This window comes from Stenella coeruleoalba (genome assembly GCF_951394435.1).
Source record: "Stenella coeruleoalba genome assembly, chromosome: 15".
NCBI classification, from domain to species: domain Eukaryota; kingdom Metazoa; phylum Chordata; class Mammalia; order Artiodactyla; family Delphinidae; genus Stenella; species Stenella coeruleoalba.
Window position 1 is genome coordinate 49,021,041 of NC_137161.1, and position 27,717 is coordinate 49,048,757.

At 54.3% G+C, this 27,717-nt stretch overlaps 3 protein-coding genes across 3 annotated transcripts; 1 reads left to right on the top strand and 2 right to left on the bottom strand.

The window, feature by feature from the left end:
* Nucleotides 1-4,539: 4,539 nt before the first annotated feature.
* Nucleotides 4,540-14,297, bottom strand: IL9R (interleukin 9 receptor; the record flags this gene model as incomplete). The annotated part of the gene is made up of 9 exons (XM_079945442.1): nucleotides 4,540-5,327; nucleotides 8,253-8,337; nucleotides 9,653-9,758; nucleotides 10,235-10,436; nucleotides 10,761-10,906; nucleotides 11,379-11,557; nucleotides 11,652-11,790; nucleotides 12,060-12,196; nucleotides 14,101-14,297. 9 exons carry the CDS (start codon nucleotides 14,295-14,297, stop codon nucleotides 4,830-4,832), a joined length of 1,689 nt encoding a protein of 562 aa, XP_079801568.1. The 3' UTR covers nucleotides 4,540-4,829.
* Nucleotides 14,298-21,040: 6,743 nt separating this feature from the next.
* Nucleotides 21,041-24,612, bottom strand: POLR3K (RNA polymerase III subunit K). Its single transcript, XM_079899116.1, has 3 exons — nucleotides 24,328-24,612; nucleotides 23,182-23,269; nucleotides 21,041-21,982 (listed from the first exon to the last, which is right to left on the bottom strand). Exons 1-3 carry the CDS (start codon nucleotides 24,520-24,522, stop codon nucleotides 21,855-21,857), a joined length of 411 nt encoding a protein of 136 aa, XP_079755242.1. The 5' UTR covers nucleotides 24,523-24,612; the 3' UTR covers nucleotides 21,041-21,854.
* Nucleotides 24,613-24,698: 86 nt separating this feature from the next.
* SNRNP25 (small nuclear ribonucleoprotein U11/U12 subunit 25) lies at nucleotides 24,699-27,499 on the top strand. Its single transcript, XM_079899117.1, has 5 exons — nucleotides 24,699-24,896; nucleotides 25,678-25,768; nucleotides 25,994-26,099; nucleotides 26,713-26,787; nucleotides 27,236-27,499. The coding sequence occupies exons 1-5, from the start codon at nucleotides 24,855-24,857 to the stop codon at nucleotides 27,291-27,293; spliced, it is 372 nt and encodes a 123-aa protein (XP_079755243.1). The 5' UTR covers nucleotides 24,699-24,854; the 3' UTR covers nucleotides 27,294-27,499.
* Nucleotides 27,500-27,717: the final 218 nt, after the last annotated feature.

The following is a 27,717-nucleotide window of genomic DNA, read 5'->3' on the forward strand; positions in this document are numbered from 1 at the left end:
CCTCCCCAACCCCATGAATCCTCCTCCTGGAACCCTGGACCCTAGAGCACCAGCCAGGGCTGGTGTGAAGCGCCGGGCTGACAGCTGCTCTTTGCTTGTGGTTGATCTTTCCTTTCTCAGATGTGACTTGGAGTCTTGGAAAGAAATGCTGATTCTGTGAGATTGGCTTTTTCAAGTGGTCTCCTTCCATCTGGTCCTGAAGCAGGTGGTTGGGGCCGAAGATGACTTGATGCTGCCAGGGATGGGCCAGAAGGGGGAGAAATCGGACCTGGGACAGTTTGCTGCTCTCCACCTCCCAGGGCTAATAGCCCCTCACTCACCTAGAACTGGAATTTCTAGTCAACCGTTTATGGCAGGAGGAGGTGGGGTAGGGGGAGGCCAGGGGGTCATTTCAGCACCATGGATGTCTGTGTCAGAGCCATATGCCCAGGTAGCTCTGTTCTGAGGGCTGGATCCCCTTGGACGTTAGATCTGGGCTCAGAGATTGTTAGTCTCCATTCCAGCTTCCATGCCAGTGGCCCATCTGGTTGTGCTGAGGCGTGTATGTACCATGGATGGAGGCCAGCCCTGGGGTTGACCGCCACCTGGCAGCAGCAGGAAATGTGGCATGAGCCACGGAGAGGAGTTTATAGGAAGGCCTCAGCTACAAGCCAAGTCACTGGGCTGTGAGTTGCTGCTCCATAAATCGTGGCTTATTTTCTGGAAAACTTCCTTGCGGGGGTAGCCTTGTCAACTCAGATTTTCAAAAATGTCTAATTTGATTTGCTGTGAACTAATGTAATATGATAGAACCTAATTTGATCTTATTGACATTGATGAGGCTGAATTAGCTAATGTCAGGCCCATTTCCAAAGTGCACAAAGGTTGCCGAGGAGGGGGCCCCGTGAGGTCAGACATCGCTGCATTGGAGGCCTCGTCTTTACTGCAGTTCCTGAGACCTGGAGGCCTGGGGTGCAGCTCGCAAAGACCACTGATGCTCTTGTTCCTTGGACAGCAAGAAAGACACCAGCTTGAGTCATGACTGCAAAGCACCTGCTACAGAGCCTGGGAAATCCCTTGCCCACCGGGGCCATGGCATGCACATCTGCAAGATCAGGCATTGCACATGGGACCTAGTTCCCTGACCAGGGATTGAACCTGGGCCCTCTGCATTGGGAGTGTGGAGTCTTAACTGCTGGACCACCAGGGATGTCCCCAGAAAAGTACATTTTTAATAAATTCTGGTTTGGGTCTAAATGTTAAATTTAAACTTAAATAATGCTGCAAGTTTTAATACACCTACTTTTCAGCATGTCAATTAATTTTTGCAACTGTGTTAACACTGTAACAAAAAAGGACCATTATAACACTCTTGAGGGCAAGAATACAGGGGCATCTGGCCCTCAGGTGGACGCAGGACTGCCATCCCCATGGCCCAAGAGTTTCTCCTCTTTCTCTGCAGGGACTTCTCTCCGTAACGCCCTGAATCTTTAAGAACCACAGGGTGCCATGAGTAAGAGTGCCCAAAGCCTTCATGCAGGGATGCTTTTATGAAATAAGTCCTGCTGAAATACTCCAGGAGAAACAGAGATACACCATGTGGCAGAGTCCAAGAGACAAGCGTAGAAGACTAACATCCCTGGGAGGACACCACACATCCCCACTGCGAACTCAGGGCTGCCAACACGATCCCAGCTGTGTCCTCCGGGATGCAGCGCCCAACACGCCCCACTCACAGTTTAGCAGTGGCCAGTTCATCCCCTCCAACAGTCCTGGTGAATCTCTGAAATTCAGTGTTCTGATTATTCAATGCCGTAATTTAGAAATTCCAAGTGAGGTAGAGCCCACCAGTCCTGTGCCTTGATCAGAAAATATACAGGTAAGGAAAAGCAAAGTAGAAGGTCAACCAAAGTCAACTGATTTTCTATATCACAGTGCTATGGTCGGAATGTTTGTGTTCCCCCGAAATCCACAGGTGGGAATCCTAACACCCATGTGATCGTGGTAGGAGGGGCAGCCTTTGGGAGGTGATTAGGTCATGAGGGTGGAATACTCAGGAATGGGATTAGTGCCCTTGTAAAGGAGACCCTAGCCCCTTTCCTCCATGTGAGATACAAGGAGAAGTCTGCCACCAGAAAGTGAGCCCTCACCCTACCAGGCTGGCAGCTGATCTCAGACTTTCGGCCTCCAGGACTGGAAGACATAAATTGCTATTGCTTATGAGCCACCCCGTCTGTGGTAGTTTGTGATAGCAGCCCAGATGGACTAAGGCAATCAGCAATGATGTAGGGGACAAATTGGAATTCGAAATGAAAAAAAAAAAAATTACAATAGCGCCCAGCAACAAAGAGTAGACCCCGCTCGCCGCAACTAGAGAAAGCTCGCGTGCAGCAACAAAGACCCAACACAGCCAAAAATAATAAATAAATAAAATAAATAAATTTATTTAAAAAAAAACACTACGCTAGGAGAAAAAAATGAACACGAAAGGCCATGCATTATATGACTCCATTTATATGAAATATCCACAGTAGGTAAATCCAGAGACAGAAAGTGGACTCGTAGTGGCGAGAGGTCAGAGAGAGGGTGGGGAGGAGGGTGACCGCTTAAGGGGCAGGGGATTTCCCTTTGGAGGGTGAAAATGTTTTGGAACTAGATAGAGGTGATAGTTGCAAATATTACAGACGTACTAAATGTCACTGAATTGTACACTTTAAAATGGTTACTTTCGTACTATGTAAACTTCACCTCATCAAAAGCCAAAGAAAGAGAAAGCGTCCCGCAGCCTCCCCTGAGCAGGGTGAGTTTGCTCCCCTCACCCTGCCCTGGCCTGGCCTCCAAGGTCTTCCCCGGTCCAGCTACATTTTGGACCTTTGTGCTCCAGCCACACCGTGCACTCAGCTCCTCCACCAGCAGCTTCCTCATCGAGTCCCAGGCCACCTTCTCTGACTCCTTCCTAGATACCTGGGGATCAGCGACCCCTCACCAGGGCTCACGGGGTCTTTCAAACGTTGCGATCTCCGCGTGCAGTTTCCAAGGGTCGTCTCGTCGGATAAGTGGAAATTAGCATTTTCTGAGCCCCACGACATGCAGGCACCTGGCTCAGGTACTGCCAGGCCTGTGTCCTGAGGGGCGGGCGCGGCTCACCTACAACCACCGGCCTCTGAGTAGCTCCTCACTCAGGCGCCACCAGGACCGAGTGTGTTAGTCAAACGAACACTGTCCCCGGGTGTGGAATCCCATGGGGGCCCAAGTCCACGTGAAGCCACAGGAGCCATGCAGCTGCTGTCATATACACAGGCTCCAGGAAGTGGAGTCACGCTGGTATTTTTACCCTTGGTTAGAGCGGATGGCGCCTGTGCCTCATTTCCATCTACACCCCTCCGCTCTCTGGATACTGAAGATACATGCGGGGTCCTCTTCATCCCTGCTGACCAGGATCTGGCTCTGCTGCGGCCCCCGCAAAACCTCAGGGCTCCACAGGCACACAGAGGGGACCTTTGCCTTCGGGGGCCTGGGGCTGCATGTGCTCCTCTCTGCTCAGGCTGCAGGGGACCCTGGACCCCCAGAGAGGTGCCCCCTCTGGTTCAGCACCCAGGGAGACAAACCTCCATCTATCCCACATTCAGTACTTCAGCACCTCCAACGCCAGGACAGTCTTGGTCCAGCCCTCACTGGGTGGAGGATCCCAGCACCAGACCCAAGTCCCGCAGCCCGGCGGTGGGATAGGGTCTCCTGCCTGAGGCCCCGAGTAAGAGTGACGGGGCTGCCCTGGGAGGGACCACGGCGCCTCAGGCCAGCAGAGAGGTGGACATGGCTGGCAGGGGCACTGCCCAGAAATTCATATGTTGAAGTCCTAACCCCCAGTACATGTGAACCTGACCATATATGGAAATAGGGTCTTTACAGATAATCCAGCCAAAATAAAGTTATTCAGGTTGGCCCTAATCCACTATGATTACATTGGTATAAAAAGAGGGGCTTTGGACAGGAACACACAGAGGGAAAACACCTTGTGAGGACTGGAGCTGCGCTGTCCCAAGCCAGAAATTACCAGAGGTGCAGGGAACCCTGAATCAGATCCTCCCTGGTGCCTTTTAAGCCACCTAGTTTGTGGGACTTCGTTATGGCAGCCCTAAGGGACGGACACAGGCGCCCTCTGCTCTGTCCCCCTCTCTCCAGACCACGGGGGTGGGGTAGAAGCAGGGCCCTTCAGAGGCCAAGACCACTGCTGGATGGTTACTCTGGCCACAGCACTCAGCCCCGGGGGCCGACAAGGAGGGGCGGGGAGGCGGCCTCCCTGGAGCTGGTCGCTGAGCCTCCCCCTGCTATTCGTGGAGCCCAGAAAGCCCAGGAATAGCCAGACGCCACCCTTCCTATGTCATCTGGGCCCCTCTCCCAGCCAACAGCAGTTTGAAACAGCTGCTATGTCCCTTTTAATCTCAGTAGGGGAGAGACCTCAGGAAGGCACAGAAACAGGACACTAGGCCTGGTCACGGTGTCTCACCTGTGTCCACGGGGCCCAGGCTGGCCCTTTAAGGGAGTGAGGGCAGAACTGGCTGTGGGCCCTGGGGTTAAGCCAGGAAGCGGGGAGGGAAGTGGTGGACGGGGGGCCAGGATGGCAGGATGCTGAGGGCAGAGCCCCCTCCCGACAGATGCAGAGGGAGGGGAGGAGGGGAGAGCCTCCTGCCTCCACCCGGACCGGACATGTGACCGCTGCATGGGTGGCCCTCCGCAGGTCCAGTGCCAGTCAAGTGTTGGCTCCAGGGACTTTGCTTCATGTTCCCCAGGATGGACGTGCTGCAGCACTGTGGGGACGGAGCCCACGGCCTGCCGAGAGCAGGAGAGCCTCATGCGGCCCATCCACCAGCGTCCTGCCTCTGACTGTGACCAACGCCTGCACAGTTACCTCCTGGCCGGGCATCCAGGCTCTGCTGGTCACAGAAAGGGCCACAGGCCAAGGCAGCGTCGGGCTCAGAGCTCTGCGCGCTTCCTGTGAAGGTGGAGGGGCAGCCCCACCTGGAGCAGCCCAGGGCACAGTAGTCGCTGCTGCTGCCCTGGGACTGCAGGGGAGCCAGCCTGGTAGGGCCTGCGGGGGCCCAGGCCTCCTGTGGCAGGTAGGCGGGCAGCGGCCCCCCCTCCTCCACACATCCTGCGGGCAGCGCATCTGCTGGGAGGCCGGTGCCAGTGCTCCCCTCCTCCTCCAGGCCCGCTAACGGCCCCACGTCCACCGGGTCATAGGTGAGCAAAGCGATGGCCTCCCGGACACGGGTCTCCCAGGCTCCTCGTGCAGGGCCTGTGCAGTCCGGGCTTGGCTCTGGACCAGCTCTGTGGGCCCCTATCCAGGTCTGGAACAGAGCACCGAGAGGAGGGAAGGCCTCAGGCAGTGTGTTCAGGACTCACTGTGGGAGCAGCCTCCCCTCCTCCAGGAAGCTCTCCAGAAATCCACTCCCAGAGACCAAGAGCACCTGTGCCCAGAACATTCTGTCTTCCCCCCATGGGCCAGCCCAGCCTCAACACAGAACCCCCATTCCCTTCAGGACCCTCCCCTGGCTCCCAGCACAGGCCTGTGCTCAAAGAGGCCTGAACCAGGGTACAGATGGTGACAGGGCTGAAGACACTGCTGCCTCACACACTGCCAGCAGCTGCAGAGCCCAGGCACCCTCACCCAAACCCCACTACACGCACGCACGCACGCACACACAGGAGGTGCTGTTGGGCCTGGCACCTTGGGGCCAAGGCCAGCAGACCTGGACCCTCTGTGGGGCCACAGGAGGCCCACTACCTCCAAAAGGAAGATGTTCCTGCATGTAAATCAATGACGTTAGAACACACCCTCACACCATACACAAAAATAAACTCAAAATGGCTTAAAGACTTCAGCATAAGACAGGACACCATAAAACTCCTAGAAAAGAGCACAGGCAAAACATTCTCTGACATAAATCATACCAGTGTTTTCACAGGTTGGTCTCCCAAGGCAACAGAAATAAAAACAAAATAAACAAATGGGACCTAATCAAACTTATAAGCTTTTGCACAGCAAAGGAAACCATAAACAAAACGAAAAGACAACCTACAGAATGGGAGAAAATATTTGCAAATGATGCGACTGACGAGGGCTTAATTTCCAAAATATACAAACAGTTCATACAACTCAATAACAAAAAGAAATCCAATCGAAAAATGGGCAGAAGACCTAAATAGGCATTTCTCCAAAGAAGAAATACAAATGGCCAAGAGGCACGTGAAAAGATCAACATCACTAATTATTAGAGAAATGCAAATCAAAACTACAATGAGTGGGCTTCCCTGGTGGCGCAGTGGTTGAGAGTCCGCCTGCCGATGCAGGGGACACGGGTTCGTGCCCCGGTCCGGGAAGATCCCACATGCCGTGGAGCGGCTGCGCCCGTGAGCCATGGCCGCTGAGCCTGCGCGTCCGGAGCCTGTGCTCCGCAACGGGAGAGGCCACAACAGTGAGAGGCCTGAGTATCGCAAAAAAAAAAAAAAAAAAAACTATAATGAGCTACCACCTCACACCAGTCAGAATGGCCATCACTAAAAACTCTACAAATAACAAATGCTGGAGAGGGTGTGGAGAAAAGGGAACCATCCTTTACTGTTGGTGGGACTGTAAGTTGGTGCAGCCACTATGGAAAACAGTATGGATGTTTCTTAAAAAATTTAAAAATAGAGCTACCATATGACCCAGCAATCCCACTCCTGGGCATACATCCAGACAAAATTCTAATGCAAAAAGATACATGCACCCCCATGTTCATAGCAGCACAATTCACAATAGCCAAGACATGGAAACAACCTAAATGTCCATCAACAGATGAATGGTTAAAGAAGATGTGGTACATACATACAATGGAATACTACTCAGCCATAAAAAAGAATGAAATAATGCCATTTGCAGCAACATGGATGCAACTAGAGATTATCATACTAAGTGAGGTGAGTCAGAAAGAGAAAGACAAACACCATATGATATCACTTACATGTGGAATCTAAAATATGACACAAATGAACTTATCTACAAAACAGAAAGAGACCCACATACATAGATAACAGGCTTGTGGTTGTCAAGGGGGTGGGGGTGGGATGAACTGGGAGTTTGGGGTTAGTAGATGCAAACTAGTGTGTATAGGATGGATAAACAACAAGGTCCTACTGTATAGCACAGGGAACTATATTCAATATCCTATGATAAATCATAATGGAAAAGAATTTAAAAAAAAAAAAAAAGGAAGCTGTTTCCTAGGTGGGACCAGGAGTCTCCATCGAGTGCACCACACACCACACCTTCCATCATTGTCCTGCCCCCGGAGAGCCAGCCCGTGGCTCCAGACCACCTCCCAAGGGGCTAACTAAGCCCTGACAGGTGCTATGGTTCTACAGAGAAGGGGCTGGGTGCCTGCAGCCCGGAAGATGAGTGCAGGCATCAGAACATTTACTCCCCATGCAGCCCTGACAAAGTGCTCGGCTTTAAGCTTCAAATTATATTTTTGGATGACAAGCTTGAAAACTAGACTCCCTGTTAAGAGAGAAAAGAGCCAGGCGGAAGGCAGCCACGCAAAGCTGGTGTGGGAGAACCTGGGCAGCACCACCTCCATCCTCTGCCCAAAGTGAGGGGCCCGAGAGGGTGGGGACCAGAGACCACCCATTGGAGCTCCTCCTCCCCTCCTCCTGCCTGTGGAGCAGGAACTACCAGGCCAGCAGGGAGGGTCCAACGGGGCCTCCAGGCTGTTCTCAGCGTCGCGGCCTGTGAGAGCCCACCAGGGCACCACGATGGGGGGGTGGTGTAGGGTCAACTCATCGCTACCCCAGGGGCCGGGAGGGGCCGGGCACTCCATGACGGCCACCAGAGTAGCCCAGGGACCAGGGAGGGCCCCAGAGGCAGCACAAGACACAGATGCCTTCAGGTGCACACAGCCCCCTGAGCTGGCACCTTAAACTGACCATTTACCTCCAAGGGCTGCTGCAAACCAGAAGAGGCAGAGATAATGTCATGAGAAACTTGACATTTTTTCCCATCAGCAATGGAATCAGAGACATGAGAAGAAAAAGAACTCGGCAATAGAGAATAAAGCTAATTTGTCTTTGGCCCCTTTGAGTCACAGTGCGTACATATACTACCTATATACTATATATACCACTATATATAGCAAAAAAGCTCAAAGCACTGACAGAGGCCCCCAACCTCACCCAGAGCCCACAGCCTGGGCGGTCCAGACATCTGGGCACCCCAGGCCCACCGGGTCACGAACCTGAAAGTCCCCGTTGTGCACACTGTACAGGGACTGGAAGAACGGGCCTGGGGACGGCACGTCCTGGTACAAGGCTGTCTTCATCCTGAGGTCAGGAGACAGTAATCAGAGGCCCAACTCCAGGAGGTCACTGCCAGGAACACGGCTCCTTCCACGCAGCAGGGACCAGCCCTGCCCCGTTAGTGCTGCTGTCGCCCTCTCCTCTCGTTGGGTCCAGGCCTGACACCTGGCACCTGCGGCCCCCTCGCTAATGACCCCACAGAACTGATTTATACCAAGACATGGGTCCCTTTAAGGTGAGTGGTGATGGCGGGTTCAGGGGTGGGGGTGACCAGCTGTGTCTTCAGCCGGAGGGGGAGACAGTACTTCCGGGAACCCCATCAGACTTCTCCCCGAGCACCGGATCTACCCACCCAAGACCCACTGCTCCTCCCCTGAGAACGGCGCCCCAGACTCTGACCCAGCAAGTCCAGATCAACCTCGCCAGCCTCCCTGGGGGCCTGTCCCGATTCCCCACCCCAGGGTGGCATCAGGGGCCACGAGTCACATCGCATCCACCCAATGTCCCCTCACTTTCCCGTCCTGAGACCCTGTCACACCCTGCACTTAGCTCTAGCTCTGCCTCTCCCGCCAGCTCACACACAATTGCCTCCCTCTGGACCCCACCCCTGGCCACCCTACAGGTTCTCCTCCTCACTTGTACCACAGAACTCCATTCTCAAAACATAAACCAGATCCCATCCCACGTGACCAGGCTTCAGGCGCTCTCCTGGGACCCGAGGGCAAGCCTGAGCCCTCCCTGGTCCTCTTGGCCACCCATCGGGCCCAGCACCCCGTCCCTCCCTCACCCTGGCTGCCTCTGTCCAACCTCCTCCCATCCTCTCTGCTACCCGTCCACGCCTGGCCGGTCTCCTGCGGGACGAGGCCCCATGTGTGATGGCTTGTTTCAGGAGGGCTTTTGTTCATCTGGTTGTCCGTGGCACCCATCAGGGCGGGAAACAGGGCCCCGTGAAAACCAGATGCCCAACACTGTCTGCATAAAACCACTGTGCAAATGAGCCAGTGCCAAGCACCTCCACAGGCAGGAGACAAGGGCCTCAGGCGACTCGGCCCCAGGGACTTTGGGTCCCTCCAGAGCTCTTTTGGGCCACACTGCCCACCACCCACATGCACCTGGCAACTGGGGACATCCCCACTGGTCCGGGTCAGAGGCCTGAAAACCCCTCCCCACCCAGGAGCATTGTGGGAGGGGGTGTGGGTTTGGGCCCTCAATGCACCGCCTACCCCACACCCACAAACGCACACACACGCTCATGCACATACGAATTCTCACACCCACATGTACAATAACACATTCACTTACATGCACACACTCCCACACACACTCCTTGGCTACAGACCTGGGTGACAGCTTGAACAGCAGGTAGGTCAGGCTGGTCAGCAGGAGAAAGATGGACACAGAGACCAGGGTGCTGTCGCGCTGCCCCAAAGCTGGGACCAGGAGACCTATAGCAGGAAGGGCCCAGGGCTGTGTTCCTCCAAACTCACCTGGCAAAGGCACCTGGATGGGCGCCTCAGGCCAAAATGGAAGGTTTATGTCGCGCCTCCGAGAGTACCCTGGGTGAATCACGCACCCCTGGGCCTTGCCTTTCCCATCCATAAGATCACCAGGGTCCGAGATCCTTTCCAGTACCTCTGTGCACAAGAGTCAGCCCAGCCCCCTAAGCAGACGAGGCCCTGCCCGGGCTCCAGAGACAGCAGCACCAGCCTGCTGTGCAGCTGGGGCCACACTCGCTCCAAGGAGACCGGGAGCTGCAGCTCCCTGGGAGGCCCAGCACTTGGCAGGTGTTTCCCCTTCACACAGACCTCCAGGGGAAGGCAGTCAACTGGGCCACGAGGGAGGGGGTCCCAGGAGGGGTAAGGGGTGGGACGCAAGGGGGCGGGGAGGCCCCACCCAGGCCCCTGAAGGCAGCAGCGCCCACCTTGTCTCTGGGGGGAGTGGAAGCGGGTGGGCTGGCTCCAGTCACTCCATGGGCCCTCATAGCGCTCCTCCTCCGCCACCGCGTCCTCTAGTGTGGCCATCTGGACACGCAGCCGGGCCTCATAGGTGGAACCAGGGTCCAATTCAGTGGCTTCAAGTTTCAACCAGGTCACCCCAACAATGTGATCCTTGTGCCGAGCCCGCTGTGGGGTGAACAGTTAGGAGGTGCTGGGGGTGAGACTGGGCCCATCAGCCCTCGAGGACGTGTACACACACACGTGGGCACACTTACACGTGTCCACACACTTACATGTATCCACGTGCATGCACACTCATCCACACAGGCACGCCCTGTGAACGCTCACACGTACACACAGGCACACTCACCACACCTGCACTCACTTACCCTTGTCTCTGGTCACTTCCCTCCTCACAATTCCAAGGTGACACCACCCTAGATGGGACGAGGAGTGACCCTGGCTGCTGCTCCCAGGAGAGGCCCCCACGGTAGGCAGACCCAGCCTTACCTCCCAGGTCTCCTCCTGCCTCTTGAAGGCCAGCTCGTAGCTGAGGAGTGAGGCCAGCGGCTCCAAGGCAGGATTGATGCTCCAGGTCAGGACACAGTGGTCAGAAGTGATGTTGCTCAGCAAGTCTGAGGGAGGGTCCAGCTTCACTGAAACAGAATGAAGCTGTGTGACGGTGTGGGGGCCAGCACGCCCAGGACTGGGGATCGCAAAGATTCCCGGGAAGGACGGGGCACGTGGCCAAGGCCTTCTCAGAGCAGAGGCCTCACTGGAAAACTGGTCCAGAGAAGCCCCAGGTGGGACAAGACAGCAGTGACTTCCTCCAGCCTCTGCAGACAGACAAGGTGAGTTTCAGATCTAAGCTGCTGCTGGAAGTTCTTCCTAGTGTCTTACTGAAGTCCTTCCTGCTGTGACTGAAGTAGATCGCAAGTGACTCAAACTGCAGCTCCTGCCCCAACTCAAAGCCCTGCACCTTCATCCTCCTCCAAAACCCTCCCCCTCCCCGGGGGCCCCGCCTGATGCTAGCCCTGGATCCGTCAGCAGGGACCGGGAGCACTGACTGGGCCGTGGGGGGTGATGTAGCCAGGATGCTCCCGGACAACGCACTGGCCCAGGCCTCACCATGTCTCCGGGGCAGGTACTGTGGATCCACCAGGCTGACCTGCTCCTTCCCAGAGACGTGACGGTGGAAGGTGATGGTGAAGTTGTCAGAAGGCACGAGCACCTCCTCGGGTGGCAGCTCCACTGTGCACACGCTGGCCCGGAAGACGCACCTGTGCTTGCTGCCTGGAGCGTGGTTGCTGGAAAGGGCACGTGTCGGCACCAAAGGGCCACTGCACCAGCCCGGCTCCCTACCCCCACCCCTGCCCTCTACCCCCTGCCCTCCGGCCTCACCTGGTGAAGAGCAGCCAGGGGCCGGCCCCCTGGCCCAGCTCTGGGGCAGACCAGTGGCAGTCAATCCTGAGGATGTTGTTGGTGTGGCACGTGAAAGTCCCAGGCCCTGGGAACAGTGACCCTTGCAAGCCCACAGTGGCTGCTTCAGGGCAGGGCTGGGGGAGGGGGAGGGCGTGGCAGCTGACCCCTCGGACAGGCAGGCCCCAGAGAACGAGCCCAGGAGAAGTTACCGCGGGCAAGGCTGGGAGACCCCAAGGGGATGGGCTCTGAGCGTGCAACCTGGGTGGGGCTGAAGCCCCGGTCCCGCACAGCCCAAACCCAACCCTTCCCCGTGGAGCCTGACGGGGGCACCCCTGTCCCCAGCTCTGCCCCCACAGCCCCCCCCACACACACAGTGCCAGTCCTTACCTCCTCTGTGCCCTGGGACAGAGACGCCCAAGCCGACCCAGGCGCAGATGCAGGTGCAGGTCAGGAGCCAGGTGCCCACCTCTCGCATCAGGACCGCGCTCTGCAATGTCCAACCTGGAAGAGGCTGGGCTGAGGGGCTGTGTGTGGAGTGCCCCAGTGGGTGCTCCCGTGAGGGGCACTCCGAGTGGGTCACCACCTACACCCTCACCCTGTCCCGTGAAGGAGGCTGAGCACGCTGTCCAAGGAGCACCGGCAAGAACCTCCAGCTCAGGCCTCCTGGCGTCACTGGACTCTGACTCAGCCACGTGTCCAGGTCTGCCCAGCGGGCACCTCTCTGGGCCCAGGTCCCCTCCCGCAGGGGAGGCACGGTTGGGGGAATGGGGTCGCGGACAACCACCACAGGGAAGCTCTGCTGGACCCCCTGGTCCCACACCTGGGCCGACTGTGTGAGGCGCGTCACCCACGCGAATTCCCACCAGAGCCACATGAGGTGGGGGACAGTCCCTGATCACTGACAAGGGAGCGGACCCCAGGGTCACACCGCTAGCTGCTCCCATCCTGGTGCTCTGCCCCAGGAAAGTGGAGGAGGATGGCAGCGGGGTGTCCATGCGACAGCCAACACCTCCCACATGCTGTCTGTCACACGCCTGTCCCCAGGTGCCCTGCAGAGGACAGCGCCCCCGGGAGCAGGGCTCAGTGCAGGGGTGTCAGCCCCAGGATCCCTGGAGACAGGGGCTGGGTGCTGGGAAGCGCCTGGGGGTGAACAGGCCGCTAACACCCTGTCACCCCATTTGCAGCTCCAGATGGTACACTGATAGCTCCTCTGCAGGAAGCAGGACCAGCCTGGTTATGCAAGCCTGATGAGTGATAAGGAAGCAGAAGAGAAGCAGACGTGCACAGACCGCAGCACGGAAGCGCTCCAGGAGCCCGCACACACTCACCCGGTAGCAGACACCCTCCCACCCCGCCCCCTGCAGCCTCTCTGTGGACCCACAGGATGGACCCCTGTCAAGGCCAACAGTCAAGAAGACCCCATCCTTCCCTAGACTGAAGCATCACCTGCTACAACCAGCCACAGCAGGAGAGGCTGCAGCGGCCACTGGATGGAGACAGGCAGCCTGGCAGCAGCTGGCTCTCAGGGCGCATGAGGACAGGATCAGATGGGGGCGGCTCAGGCACAGCCACCACTGCCTGGCTAAGAGCTGACCCAGGCCACAGTGGGGATGGCCACTGCCCCAGCGGTGGAGGGACACCTGCATCTGTGAGACTTGGGCCGGCACGGCCACAGGCTGACTCAGGAGCGTGGACTGGGGCGCTCCAAGCTCAGCCGGCCCCAGGGGCAAGCATGGGGAGGACAGGACCCACACGGGACACTCGTGCGAAGTAGCAGGCCAGGCCCACCCTGGGGAGAGGTGGGCAGGGCACACGGCAACTCGGCCATCTAGGGGGAGGGTCCCTGCTTTTCCTCTGCACAACGATTCTGTCCAAACATAGTGAGCCGAGCAGGGCCACCACCCTCCTATGGACGAGGAGGCTGAGGCCCAGAGACACCAGACTTGCAGGATTGGGGGCACTGGTCACCTGGCTTGGGCACTTGCCCCACCAGCTCCCACGCAAGCCTGTGAGCTTCCCCCACCCCGGGGCATCAGTCTCTCTCCTCAGGGAGCCTCGATACTGAGGCAGGGCTGCCCCCATCCTTGGCAACAGACACCGGGCCAGGTGGGGCAGAAACCCCACCTGACTACTCCCTGGTCCTGGAAGAGGCACTGGGATGGCCCCAGGGAGGCCTAATCACAGCTCAGACAAGACCAGGTCACGGGACGGCTGTGATGGCAGGAGGATGGGACCCAGAATCTGGGCCCTCGGGCAGAGCCGCCCACTACACCTCCCATCCTGCTGGGAGCCTGGCTGACATGTCCACCCAGCACTGTCCCTTTCCATCAGGACCTTCAGCACACAACCACTCTGGCCCCTTCTCAGGACCCCATCTCCTCCCTGGCCTCTGGGTCAAGTTCTGGCCCAAATGACCACTGGTCCCCACAGCTTGCCTGCCCTGGTTTCCCGGCCCAACATGAAGGCATGGGCCGCCGTGCACTGGACCCCTGCCTCGGGGCCCACAGACGCTGCCAGCCCAGGGCCAGGTCTCCAGAAGGACTCAGCCCCCCGCTCCCCTGAGCGCTCACCTGCTGCCAGGCGAACTGCCCGGCCAGAGCAGGCCTCTGTCGGGGGCTGGTGCATCGCAGCGCGCCCTCCGCACTGGCTTCATGGCAATTACCGCACCCACTTTCTGTCCCCTTTCACAGTCTGTATTTTTAATGGAGAGCGAGGGGTACCCTGTTACTCTCCCTGCCCACCCCAGAAGCTGGCAGACACAGAGGGGGTGAAATGGAGGCTGCCGCTTATCCACCACTGTCCTCTCTGCTGGGGCAGGAGGAAGAAATCCAGGTCCTGGCTCCCCAGAAGCAGCTGGAACCTGGGGGAGGCGGGGACTAGCCAGGAAATGAGGCTGGAAATGGGAGCAGGCGGCTCCTGCTCTGGGCCCCACGTGCGCAGGTGGGCGACTCCAGCACCCTCGGACCTGATGCTGTGGGGCAGAAGTGCTGGAGGACTCTGCTTCCCATGGTGGTGCCAACCCTGCTGGGGAAGGGCAGGGAGCAGAAGAGGTCAAGGCCAGCTGGGGAGAGTGCGGAGAAGGCGCAGAGGGCAGAAGAGGGAGGAGGCTCCACGGCGCACTTGCCACCTGCCTTCCTAGAGAGCTGAGCTGGAGGGGCGCCCGCCTCAGTGGGGTGGATGTCCGGGAGATGTGGAAAGGCCAGGCTTGAGCCAGGGGCGGCCTCGGGTGGACAGGGGCACAGAGGGCGGGGCCCAGAGCAGAGGGAGGAGGAGGTCCAAAGATGGAAGTCGGAGGAGCACAGAGAGGACCTGAGGTCCCTCAGGACGAGCCCTCACTGTCCCCTCTGCCCGGCTGCCTTCTGCGTGATGAGCCTTCATGAAGCCCCCGAGTCCCCTGGCTGTCTCCCCAGCCAGAGCAGACACCCCTGAGCCAGGCCCAGCCTGCTTAGGACAGGGGCGGGGACAGGGCAGGTAGTGGCTATGGGCACGGGCTGGAAGGACACTGACACAGGCCTGGGGCTAAATGGGGGGAAACGATGCCCCTGCTCTTCCCGTGCTGCCCCTGCAGCCCTGGCAGCGAGGCTCAGCCGGCATCGCCCCTGCATCTGGCTCCTCCAGGGCAAGAACCTGTCTGATTTATGCTGCATCCCCTGCACCCAGCCCCTCACTGTTGAAGAAGCACATCCTGAACCTCCCCACAGGCCCACCCTTGCCTGGGGTAGACAGTGTTATTAACGCCTTAGGTCCCCTGGGGGCTCTGAAACATTATTCAAGCAGAACCCTCTACTCCCCTCCCTTGCTCAGCTGAGTAACCCTCCCAGAATCCCACCCTCACCCACTGCCTCGTCCACAGCTCCAAGGGGAGTCCACAGACTCGCAGCTCCTCTTCTGTCCTAAAGCCCCCCAAAGGTGCCGTGGAGAGAAGGGGCTTTACCAAACTCAGGACTGGGCCTCAGCTCCACTTGTGGTTGTCATGGCTGAGACCACCTGGCCCCAGAACTCCCGCTCACTTGTCCCCACAAAGGTCAGGACCTACAAACTGCCTGACAAGCTCAGAGCCCTTCTGCCCAGAGGCACCCATGACCCCTACAGGCCTGGGAATGGCAGCCCAGCATCCTGTGATCACCACTGCAATCCTGCTGTCTCTGGGAGATGCCCGAGGCCAGGACATCAAAGGCGGTAAGATAAGGGTGGCCGCCCAAACGCCCTCCGCCCTTCTCGTCCAAGTGTGGTCCCCAGGCTCTTCCTGGGGCCTGGGATGGCAGGCCACCAGTCTCTCTGTCCCACAAAGTTCACGCTGACCTGAGTGGTTGAGAAGCCCAGATTACAGACTCACCTTCCCAGACGCATCTGCTAGGTCCCATGGCAAGTCTGACTGGCCCCCAACCCTGCAGCCCTGGAGGTGACTTGTCGCCCTACCACCCCTGCATCTGCAGCAAGTCCCTCAGCCTGATTCAGGAGATAACTGCACCGCCCGGTGACGTGAGCCTCTCACGGCAGGCTGACATAGGCCACCCACAACTGAAACCACGAGCGCAGAGCCGAGCAGCTGTCCCAAGTGGGGATGACAGGCGACCATCACCCCAATCATAAATCCTACCTTTCACTCCTCAGGAACAGAAAAGTTGCTGAACGTGGACTTTGGTGACCCATCCACTGATTGGCGGATGACTGTCCACCATGTTCCTCTCAAGAAACACCAGTGAGATATATTAAATTAGCAACGGGAGGTGAGAACCCTGACCAGGCACAGAGCAGGTCTCCTTTCCTAGGCTTTCTGGGAGGTGCAGCTCAGGCGATCCATGAGCACTGGGGTGGGTGGAGGGGGTGTTAAACATAAAAGTACTGCAGTCTCAGTTCAGGAAGGAAATAAAAAATGGGAGTCCCCTTTGACCTCGGAGAGGCAGCCCCTGTATGAAGCCAGGCACAAGCCCCTCCAGACCACGTCTAAGCCCCAACAAATGCACATTTAATGGCCTCGTTCCTCACTCTGAGCTTTGCGGCCTCCTTGCTGCTCTGGCTCTTTTCAAAATCTTTCTAGGGAACTACATAAAAACCTACCTCACGCCTTTACTGGTGGTGCAGGCCATGGTTAATAATCCTGCTGATGGACATTTGGATTGTTACCTACATACGCTATTTCAATTTAATTGTCATATATATAACTGACGTTATCATATTAGTTTCAGGTATATATATGCTACATGCTATTCTAAATGAAGGTAGGGACTTCCCTGGTGGTGCACTGGTTAAGAATCCGCCTGTCAATGCAGGGGACATGGGTTCGAGCTGTGGTCTGGGAGGATCCCACATGCCACAAAGCAACTAAGCCCATGCTTGGCCCACAACTACTGAGCCTGTGCTCTACAGCCAGTGAGCCACAACTACTGAGCCTGGGTGCCTAGAGCCCATGCTCTGCAACAAGAGAAGTCACTGCAGTGAGAAGCCTGGGCACTGTAACGAGGAGTAGCCCCCGCGCACCGCAAGTAGAGAAAGCCTGCATGCTGCAACAAAGACCCAAGGCAGCCAAAAATAAATAAATAAACTTTTAAGAAATTAAATGAAGGTTGTGAACAATTCCAGGCCTGGATCTTTAATCACCAGGATGAGTACTATACAAAAAATGGCTAGGGGGCTTCCCTGGTGGCACAGTGGTTAAGAATCCACCTGTCAATGCAGGGGACACGGGTTTGAGCCCTGCTCTGGGAAGATCCCACATGCCGCGGAGCAACTAAGCCCAGGCACAACTACTGAGCCTGTGCTCTAGAGCCCGCGAGCCACAACTACTGAGCCCACGTGCCAAACTACTGAAGCCCGCGTGCCTAGTGCCGGTGCTCTGCAACAAAAGAAGCCACCACAATGAGAAGCCCGTGCACCGCAATGAAGAGTAGCCCCTGCTCGCCATAACTAGAGAAAGCCCGCGTGCAGCAACGAAGACCCAATGCAGCCAAAAATAAATAGATAAATTTATTTTTTTTAAAAATGGCTAGGTGTGGAACTGTTGTGTCTAAGGTTGACCGTTGTAAAATACTGATAGATATTGCCAAGTGGCCCCCCGAAAATGTACCAACTTCTACTCCCACTAGATGTGTAAGAAAGACTGTAGCCCTCACCAACTGTATACATTATCAGTCTTTTAAATCTTTGTCAATCTAAAAAAAAAAAATCTTTGTCAATCTGATAGGCAAAGACATTTCAATGTTGTCTTAATTTGCACTTGATTATCAGTGAAGATAAGCATCTTTTCATACACTTATTGGCTATGTGTTCTTTGGGGCACCAAATAAGGTCACATTTCAGTGTGTCCTTGTGCCTACGTTTAGGTGTGAGTGTGCATGTCTGTATTCTGTGCATCAAAACAACTGAGGCACAGACTAGAGACCCCAGAGCTGGTTTCCAGTTTCTCTGGAGTCTGAGAAACCAGGACCCATGGAGAGATGGAATCAAAGGCTCAAGTCCATGAAACACCTTAAGAATGACCAGGGGCGTAATCATACTTCTTTCTAATATTTCAATTTCAATTAGCTTGGCCCCTATCTTACCTATTATAAGCACGTACTTTCATACTTACTGGTGCCATCCCTTCCCTAGTATCCCATCAAAAGAGCTTCCTTCTCTCTGTCAGGTTAGAACTTACTACCTTGAGACCAGCAGACCACACACCACCCACACCACAACCCCACAAGGAGACACCACCAAGGCTACAAAGGTGGGTTATCATGGACACTTAGATGTGGGAAGAAGGCCAGTGCCTCTGCCCAGAAGTGTTCTGACGGCACAACCTGACACCCCACCCCCTCCCATAACAAATGGAGATAAAAAGAAAAACATCCATAGATGGAGGGTAAAAGACCATACAACCAGAGTCGCCAAATACCTGCTGAAATCCAGCCCCTTGAAAGAAAGGAACAGCCAATAACAAACACCATTGGTCAGACATGTCCTAAGGATGTTATATGTGAAGCTACATAAATCCTCACAACCCTATGAGGTAGACCAGAGGTTAGCAAACTACAGCCCACAGGCCAAATCCACCCCACCCTTTAAAAAAAAAACCTGTGAGCTGGGTTTCCCTGGTGGCTCAGTGGTTGAGAGTCCGCCCGCCGGTACAGGGGACATGGGTTCGTGCCCCAGTCTGGAAGGATCCCACATGCCGCGGGGCGGCTGGGCCCGTGAGCCATGGCTGCTGAGCCTGCGCATCCGGAGCCTGTGCTCCGCAGCGGGAGAGACCGCAACAGTGAGAGGCCCGTATACCGCAAAAAAAAAAAAAAAAAAAAAAACACCTGTGAGCTAAAAATAGTTTATACGGAGAATTCCCTGGCAATCCAGTGGTTAGGAATCTGTGGGCAGTCCAGTGGTTAAGGCTTTCACGGCCGTGGGCCCAGGTTCAATCCCTTGTGGGAGACTTCCCTGGCAGTCCAGTGGTTAAGGCTTTGCCTTCTAACGCAGGGGGTGCAGGTTCGATCCCTGGTCGGGGAGCTAAGATCCCACATGCCTTGCGGCCAAAAACCCAAAACATAAAACAGAAGCAATATTGTAACAAATTCAATAAAGACTTTAAAAATGGTCCACATCAAAAAAATCTTAAAAAAATGAAAAATAAATAAAGTCCCAATCCCTGGTCAGGGAAATGAGACCCTGCAAGCCGTGCCTCACAGAAATTAATTAATTAATTAAGATAGTTTATACATTTTTAAATAGTTGGGGGGGAAAAGCTTAAAGAATTATACGACATGTGGAATTACTATGAAATTCAGATGTCAGCATCCAGCTTCACTGGAAGACAGCCATACCACCCACTCGTGTTATCTGCAGCTGCTCTCATGTGCTGACAGCGAAGTACTGGTGACAGGGCTTCCAGCCCTTGCTCTGCCGGCTCACAACTCAGCAGTGACCTTAACAGCATTTCAAGGGCCACCATACGGTTGTATCCATTCTCTTTATTCTTTTTTTTTTTTTTTTTTTGCTTACTATGAGTGCACACCCAGCATGTCAAAATAAGAAAAGTGGGCACAGAATGTCATGTTTTTAAGGCACAGGGCAGTGCAGACTATCTTGTCAGCAAACTGGATAGCAGAGCAGTTTATCACGCAACGATACCACAATGGTCGACGTTGCCAGACCGAGCACTCGTCACTGGCACGAATCTCAACACAAAACAGAATTCCTGGACTTCCCTGGTGGCGCAGTGGTTAAGAATCCGCCTGCCAATGCAGGGGACACGGGTTCAAGCCCTGGTCCGGGAAGATCCCACGTGCCACGAAGCAACTAAGCCCGTGCACCACAACTACTGAGCCTGCGCTCTAGAGCCCGCGAGCCACAGCTACTGAGCCGGCATGCCACAGCTACTGAAGCCCACGCGACTAGAGCCCGTGCTCCACAACAAGAGAAGCCACTGCAATGAGAGGCCCGAGCACCGCAACGAAGAGCAGCCCCCGCTTGCTGCAACTAGAGAAAGCCCGCGCGCAGCAACGCAACACAGCCAAAAATAAATTAATTAATTTAAAAAAAAAAGAGAGAGAGAAAGTGCTCACAGGCTGTGAGTCTGCACTGCACTATTCACCTACAAATATGCTGAGGAAAACATCTGCATCTCTCACCACACTGCATCTACTGAATCCATCAGCAATGTCAACAGTGAACTTCCCCTGCTCTCATGGCCTGAACCACTATGAGATACATGTTTGCAACGCTGATGACGAGGAACACTAACTCTGAACCTCAATTATGCAAAATGGTATCCATTCCTTTCATCAGTGGACTTGCATTACAAAATATTGTAGGATTATATTTTGAATTTCTTTATAAGACTTTGTTTTCCTAGATTTTGACTCTTGACCCACAAAACCCAAAATACTTACTATCTGGCTCTTTACAGGAAAAGTTGTAAACTCCTGAAATAGACTATTATTATCTCCATTTTACACAGGAGGAAACGAACTTGACAGGCAGGCAGGCTGACTTCAGAGGGCACGACCTTCGCCACTGATCCACGCTGCCTCCAACAACAAAAACGAGAACAGGCATCTGAGGAAACATAACTAACTAATGGCACAGAAAGAAGACACTGAAGATAACAGCCACAGGATAAAACCACATTTGCAAATCCAGCACAAACTGCTCTGAAACAGAAAAAATTGGACACAGTGAGCTCAGGACCTGGTCAACCATCATGTGACCCATACAGATTAATAGTTTCTTGGAAAGATAACAAGTTTCAAAAAAGTAAAAATCTGTATCAGAGGCATAAATTTAAGTCCCATTATTTCATAAGTGAGACTTCATTATGAAGAGAATAGATACAGGGAACTACATTCAATATCCTGTAATAAACCATAATGAAAAATAATGTGAAAAAGAATACATGTACACATAACTGAATCACTTTGCTGTACACCAGAAATTAACACAGCGTTGTAAGTCAACTATACTTCAATAACTAAAAAAAGAGAGAGATCTGAAAAAGCAATTAAGTCTGAGCAAGAAACCAATCCATCAATAACCAAGATCCTGTCCCCTGCTAGCCCAGGGTGTCCTTTTTCTCTTTAGAGTAGAAAGATAGACACAGAAAATATAAAGTGTAAAAAAAAATACTACCTATTAAGTTTATTGCAATCATAGGAAAAAAGAATATAAATCATAAAGAAATAGAAATCCATGTTACTCACAATTTTGTAACTAGTTTGGCCCTAAGTATAGTAGTCAGTTTTGGAATCCTGTTTTGGGGTTTGATGTCTACTTCTTCAGGCGTTTAAAACACTGAGAAGGTGATATTAGAATTTTAACTTTAATTAAATTTTCAGAATACATTTTGATTAAATAAGTTTGCAATTAACAGTTTAAATACTGAGAGACATCTAATGTACTAAACTACTAAGTTTTACTTTATTAGTCGTGCAAACAATGTAAATGTTTAAGAGTGTCGGCTGATGGTGAGAGAATGTCAACTGCCCAATAAATGTAAAAGATGCAGAACAGGACCTTAAAGTTATGGATACTCCTCTCCACACACACAGTCTCCTGGACATTAATGAGTTAATCCACTGACTGGGAGATGGGCTACATTTCCTCAGCCCCTGGCCAGCCACCCTAAAAGGGTTAGCTTTCCGCCACACTCGCAGCTGGGAATCCACCCTGGGGAATACGGTAAGCAGACGCTGACACAGCTGGGCCAGCCTGGCCCTAGTCCCGCCAGCGATGTCCACACTGAGCATTGCAGCACTTGTAGAAGGTGGTCATGGGCTCGTCTGCAGAGCGGGTCTGAAGCTGCATGAAATAGGCACGAGGGTGTTCGCATTTGGGACACGGCTCTGGCAATGAGAAAAACAAACAAGTGACCCACGTTTACTTAAAAAAGTGATGCTTGTGACCAACACACTTGTTAGAAGTAGGTGTTACGTGAAAGACAGCTCATCTGGAATCCCTTGCCCAGGGTGCCCTGCACCAAGATTTAAGGTTACCAACAGCGTTATCATTCCCACTGCGCTCTCACACTGAGGGAATGAGACCTGTGATCTTGGAAACAGTCCTCCTTTCCCTGGGTCCCTTTTCTTCAACTCTGGCTGAAGACTGGCTAGAAACACCATGTGAAAGGTGACACGGCTGCCGTGTGCATTACAGGGTCCATGCCCTGCAAATTCCCCTAAAAAGTGCATCTCCACCACCTGGTAATGGACAGGCCCTCTCATCTTCCCAAAGGAAATCCCAACGCACGACCAATCCACTTCCCCTTGAATTTAAGGATCCGTCTCGGCAGAAGTTGTCCAGGCTGTTCTTATCAAGATCTCAACATACATCCCACGCCTTTTCAAAGTGTCCCAAGGCACGTATTTACTTTCACTGAGATTTCAATTTGAGAACCTTGCTTTTGATGGAAATGCCTTCAAACACTCTCAAACACCATTTTGGTAAGTAATTCATCTCCTAATGACAAATTCTGCCAGTGCTGGATTTTTAACATAGCAGATCTGGATGTTCCCTGGGGGAAAAATACAGCAGTGATCATGTGCTAGCTCTTCCTCCTCTCAATACAAGTAATGTCTAGGGCTCTCCTTCCTTCTTTGGTCACATCTAATCTCTACCAGAAATGAATCAAAACTTGGAATAAATATTTATTTTACTGAATGTTTAGTGCAGTTTAATACTCTGTATCATTAACTTTTAGAAATCTGTATTAGAACAAAATCCTTAAACTGTTTTTTTATTACTCCAATCACATCTGCTAAGTGCCTGCTATATGCCAAACGCTCATTTGTGCTCTCACAATCTATGACTATGGATTAGCCCAGACAAATCAAGGACACCCTGAGACTCTTAAGTCAGGTCTGAAGGACTCCAAAGCTTGTGCCAATATTGTTTGCCTAACAAATACATTATTAGAGAAGAAAACACTTTCTAGTTTTAGAAGCCCACTTCACACAAGTACATCACAGACTCTGCCGCAGAGTGGCACAGCCAGCAGCCTCATCCTTACCCACAGCTCTGGAACAGAAAAGGTTTTCCCTCTCACCTGCAGTAGAGTCAACATTCTCCCAGGCAGCTGCTCCACCGAGCACATCATCCACTTCTTTCAGCTTTGGATACTTCCGATTTGTTACCTAATAAACAACAGCAGGTCTTCAGACTCTACAAGTAAGTGAATGGTACAAACCTGGGTCACCAAACCATACCCGTCCTCAAGTGTCTCCCCAGCCTTCGCTTCCTTCCTTCAACACAAGACTGGAGGAATACTAAATGAAAGCAGAGTTCCTGCTGTCACAGAGCAGGATGCTCCGTCAGAATTTAGAGGATCCGCAATTGGGATGTCCCCAAAAGAAGTGAGAAGATCTCTGCAAGGATTGGATGAAGCAACAGAGCAGGAGGAAAAAAATGGCTTAGGTGTGACCCTCTTCTTTTCCCACACCTCTAAAATACTTGGTAATCCAAGATAAGAGAACCAAATACAACTGAAGCCAAAAAGGAGTCCAGCCACTCTCCCCAGGCAGAGAGTTTTCTGTTTTCCAAGTTTTACCAGACGTCCTTGAAATGTCACCTTTTGCATAGTTTCAGACTCTAAACTCCTACAACACAGCTATACGGTGGAATAGTATACAAACATTAAGAATGAGGTAGTACCAACGTGCTCTACTTCTAAAAATTAAAGGTGTTCTAAAAAGGAAAGATGCACTACTGAGGGAGAGTAATAAAGTGTGCATCACTCACGTAATGAACATCCAATACATTCCAGTTGTTCAGACTAGAACATAAGAGGGAACAAGACTGAAAAATCCCTGCCCTCCCACAGCTTATGCCCTAGTATTAATAAACAAAGCGCATAAGTAAATTGCAAGGCGTATTGGAAGGCAAATGAGTCTTACGGAAAAAATAAAATTAGGGGAAGGAGCATAAAATTTAGAAAGAGGCTGCAATTTTAAATAATCCTTTAAGCAAAGACACGAGCAACGACTGACATGGGTACCTAGGGGAGAAGAGCGACCCAGGCGGAAAAGTCGTGCACAGGCTACAGGAGTAGTGCCCGTGCCGGGCGGGAGCGCCTCGGAGAGGCTGGCGTTGCGGGCAGAGGGCCCGCTGGACGCGAAATCTGCGCAGAGGATGGGCGGGGAAGGTTAGGGTCGGCCTCCGCGCTGTGCGCGCCGCGCGGCCGGCCGGGGCCCACCTTGCGGGTGACGTTGTGCACATAGGGGCAGGTGTTGCAGGCGAAGCGGTGGCAGCGCTGCCCCTCCTCCACGATCAGCCCGTTCCCGCAGCCCGGGCAGAAAAGCAGCATCGCGGCGACTAGCCCGGTTCTCCCGGCAGCTCTCGCGACCGTTCGGCGCCGGCGCGCCGACGCTCCGACGCTCCGAACTCCCATTGGTCCCGGCAGCCTCCCCGCCCCAACCAGCCCACCAATAGTCACGCCGACTTCGCGCTCCCAGGGAGCATTGCGGCGGGCCGACTCCCAGTAACTCACTTCTCATTGGTCCTCGAGGTAGCCCCGCCCCTCAACGCCCCGAGGGAGCGTCTGCGGCGGCGGTCCCCGCGCATGCGTGCCGCACCACGGTCGCGCGGCCGCTCCGCGGGAGGCTAGGCAGCCTGGAGGAGGCGGGGGCCGCGGCGCGGCGGGAGTCGCAGGAGGACGAGGAGGACGAGGAGGAGGCGCTGCCGCACTCCGAGGCGGTGGACGTGTTCCAGGAGGGTCTGGCCATGGTAGTGCAGGACCCGCTGCTCTGCGACCTTCCGATCCAGGTGCGCATGGGCCGGGGGCCGTCGGGGCGCGGACGGACCCCGGAGTGTCGATGGGGGCTGCGGCCAGAGGCCTTGGGATGGCGTCTCCGGTCGTAAACGAGGGTCTAGGCTCCGGCCCGGCCTGGGGGCGAGCGAGGCTCTCGCCTCTGGCGCGGAATTTAAAGGGGCGCCAAAAACCCCCACTAGTTAACACACATGACTTTTCATCAGTGTTTTTAAAACGCAAAGTTGGTTTACAAAAGCCTACGGCAAACAAAATAATATCATTTTCAAATAAAAGATCACTGTTACCGGTTTTTCCTTTCTCCTCAATCTTCAGTGAGTTTTGGCACTGTCATGTTTTAAAGTCCTTGTTATTTTGCCCATCGTGGAATTTTTAAATTAACTTCTGTTTTGTTAACGGTTGTATTGACATGTTTATCTTTTACCGTTTTTTGGTGCCCCAGCCTTGCCGGAGGCCCTGGATCCTGATGATCGGGGGCTCTCAGGCCGGAAGGTGGGGCCCAGTGTTCCTCCTCCCACCCAGCACCTGGCCCGGAGGAGCCAGGGGCTGTTCCTCAAGGCGATTCATTCTCCTTGCCCATTTCTCCCGAGCGTCCATCCACTTCATAGAAAACGTGGATAAGACATGAGATTAAAGTGCTGAAAAACCGGGAAATCCTAACATATATGCAAGAACCTCCCAAAAATGTGGCACCACTTTTTGAAGACTATCAGCTGTTTTTCTTTGTTGTTTGGAGTGGTGAAGAGAGCTCCCACCTCCAGCCTTGGTCTTTTCTAGGTTACTTTGGAAGAGGTCAATTCCCAAATAGCACTAGAATACGGCCAAGCAATGACAGTCCGAGTGTGCAAGATGGATGGAGAAGTTATGCGTAAGTGCTGCCCTCCCCCTCAGGCCGTGCAGTCTGAACCTTCACGGGAGAAGATGTTAGCAGGGCTGGACAGTGGAAACTCAGGGCCGTGCCCAGGGTTGTTGGGGCAGCCACAAGCTCCCCCTGCCCAGCCTTGAGCCTCAGGAAGAAGCTTCTGGGTTCCTCTCCTGCAATCTGAGGCTGTGGCTGTGGATTCCCACCACGGATCTTCTCCCATCTGTGCAGCTGTGGTTGTAGTCCAGAACGCCACAGTCCTGGACCTGAAGAAGGCCATCCAGAGATACGTGCAGCTCAGGCAGGAGCGCGAAGGGGGCATTCAGCACATCAGCTGGTGAGTGCAGCCACAGCTCCTCCTTGCAGCCCTTCCTAGGAGCTGGACTTCACAGGACCTCTTGCTGGACATGAGCCTTTTCATCACCTGGGCTCTGCTCCAGAGTGTGGCCTGGAGCAACGAGCTCCCTGTCCCAAGCCTCGGCCAGGGCAGGTGCTTCTGTGCCACGAGCCCTGCCTCAGCTGCTCTTCACTGACATCACCCCACCCAGGCAGCTGGGTATCTTCACGTGAGGACACCTTAGGGCACTTGCGGTGTGCCTGGAGGTGGTTTCCCTGGTTACAGATGGTGCAGCTGCCAGCTCCTCGCCTGGGTGCTCTCAGCTCTGTCTCCTTCTGGATCAAGTGTCCCGTTAACTGTGTCTTGGTACAGCCACCCGTTTCATTAGCAACGTGGGTTTGGCCCCCAGCCACCCCATGCATCCCTTTGAGAGCAGTGCGTCCTTGAACCTGCCTCAGGCCTGGTACACACAAGGTACAGGGAAAGAGCCCAAGGAGGAGGCAGGTGGCCTCAGGCCCCGCAGAGCTAAGCGCCTTGAGCCCTCCTCAGGCACAGTTGCATCCCAGCTGCCCTGCTCACCCTGCTCGTGGTTGACTGAATTCCCATCTTGCAGGTCCTATGTGTGGAGGACGTACCACCTGACCTCTGCAGGAGAGAAGCTCGCAGAGGACCAGAGGAAGCTCCGAGAGTAAGTTCAAGCTATGCCTTGAGCTGCAGGGAAGTATCTGGTCTGTGGCCCTCTGATTCCCCATGCCCTGCCATTCGGCTGGGGTCCTCTCCAGAGGCTCGTAAGGGAAGGAGGGATCTTAAATCAGTTCCTGGGGAATGTGTGAGACCAGCAGAGTCCCTGTTTGGACTGAGGTCCTCCTGCAAGGAGCTCCCTGGAGGCCTCCCTGCCAGGACGGGAGACAGAGAAGCAGTGGAAGGGGCCCTGCAGCTCCTCTCCAGCAGCGGTTCAGGGCTGCACAGAACCAGGAGGAGAGAATTAAGAGTGTGCATGGCCCTTGCCACCTCCTCACCTTCCCGGACACCATGCTCTTCCCACCTGGTCTCTGTTATCCCTCACAAGCCTCAGGTGAGGAGTCACAAATGTGCCCTTCGGTAGATCGGACGCTCTGTGCTTTTACTTCTTTCAGTTATGGTATCCGGAATCGGGATGAGGTGTCCTTCATCAAAAAGCTGAGACAAAAGTGAATCTCCAGACATGGAAAACCCTCTGTGCTGGTGGCCGAGCTTTTCCCCGAGAGGAGGAAGCCTTGGCCCCTGTGCCATTTTCCCAGAAGAGTGTTGAGATAGCCTCACCCCAGCTGGACCCACCTGGACTCTCAACGTGAACCCCGATCCCATGGCGGATCCCACAGGGCTGTGGGCCTGACCCTGTATACAGAATAAACCTATTTGCTTCTGAGTTTGGAAAGTCAAGCCACTGTACGGGGGCAGGCGGGACTGGCGCTGCCCCTCACAGTGAGGAGGCGAGGGCAGAGAACGTGCAGGCACGTCACATGGTCTGAATGCTGCACCTGAGCCCTTGGCCACCCCATTCCCCAAGCCATACACACCTGTCCCTGTAATCTCTGCAGCGAGGAGAAGGTGAAAGCTGAGCGGCTGGCTCTCTGTT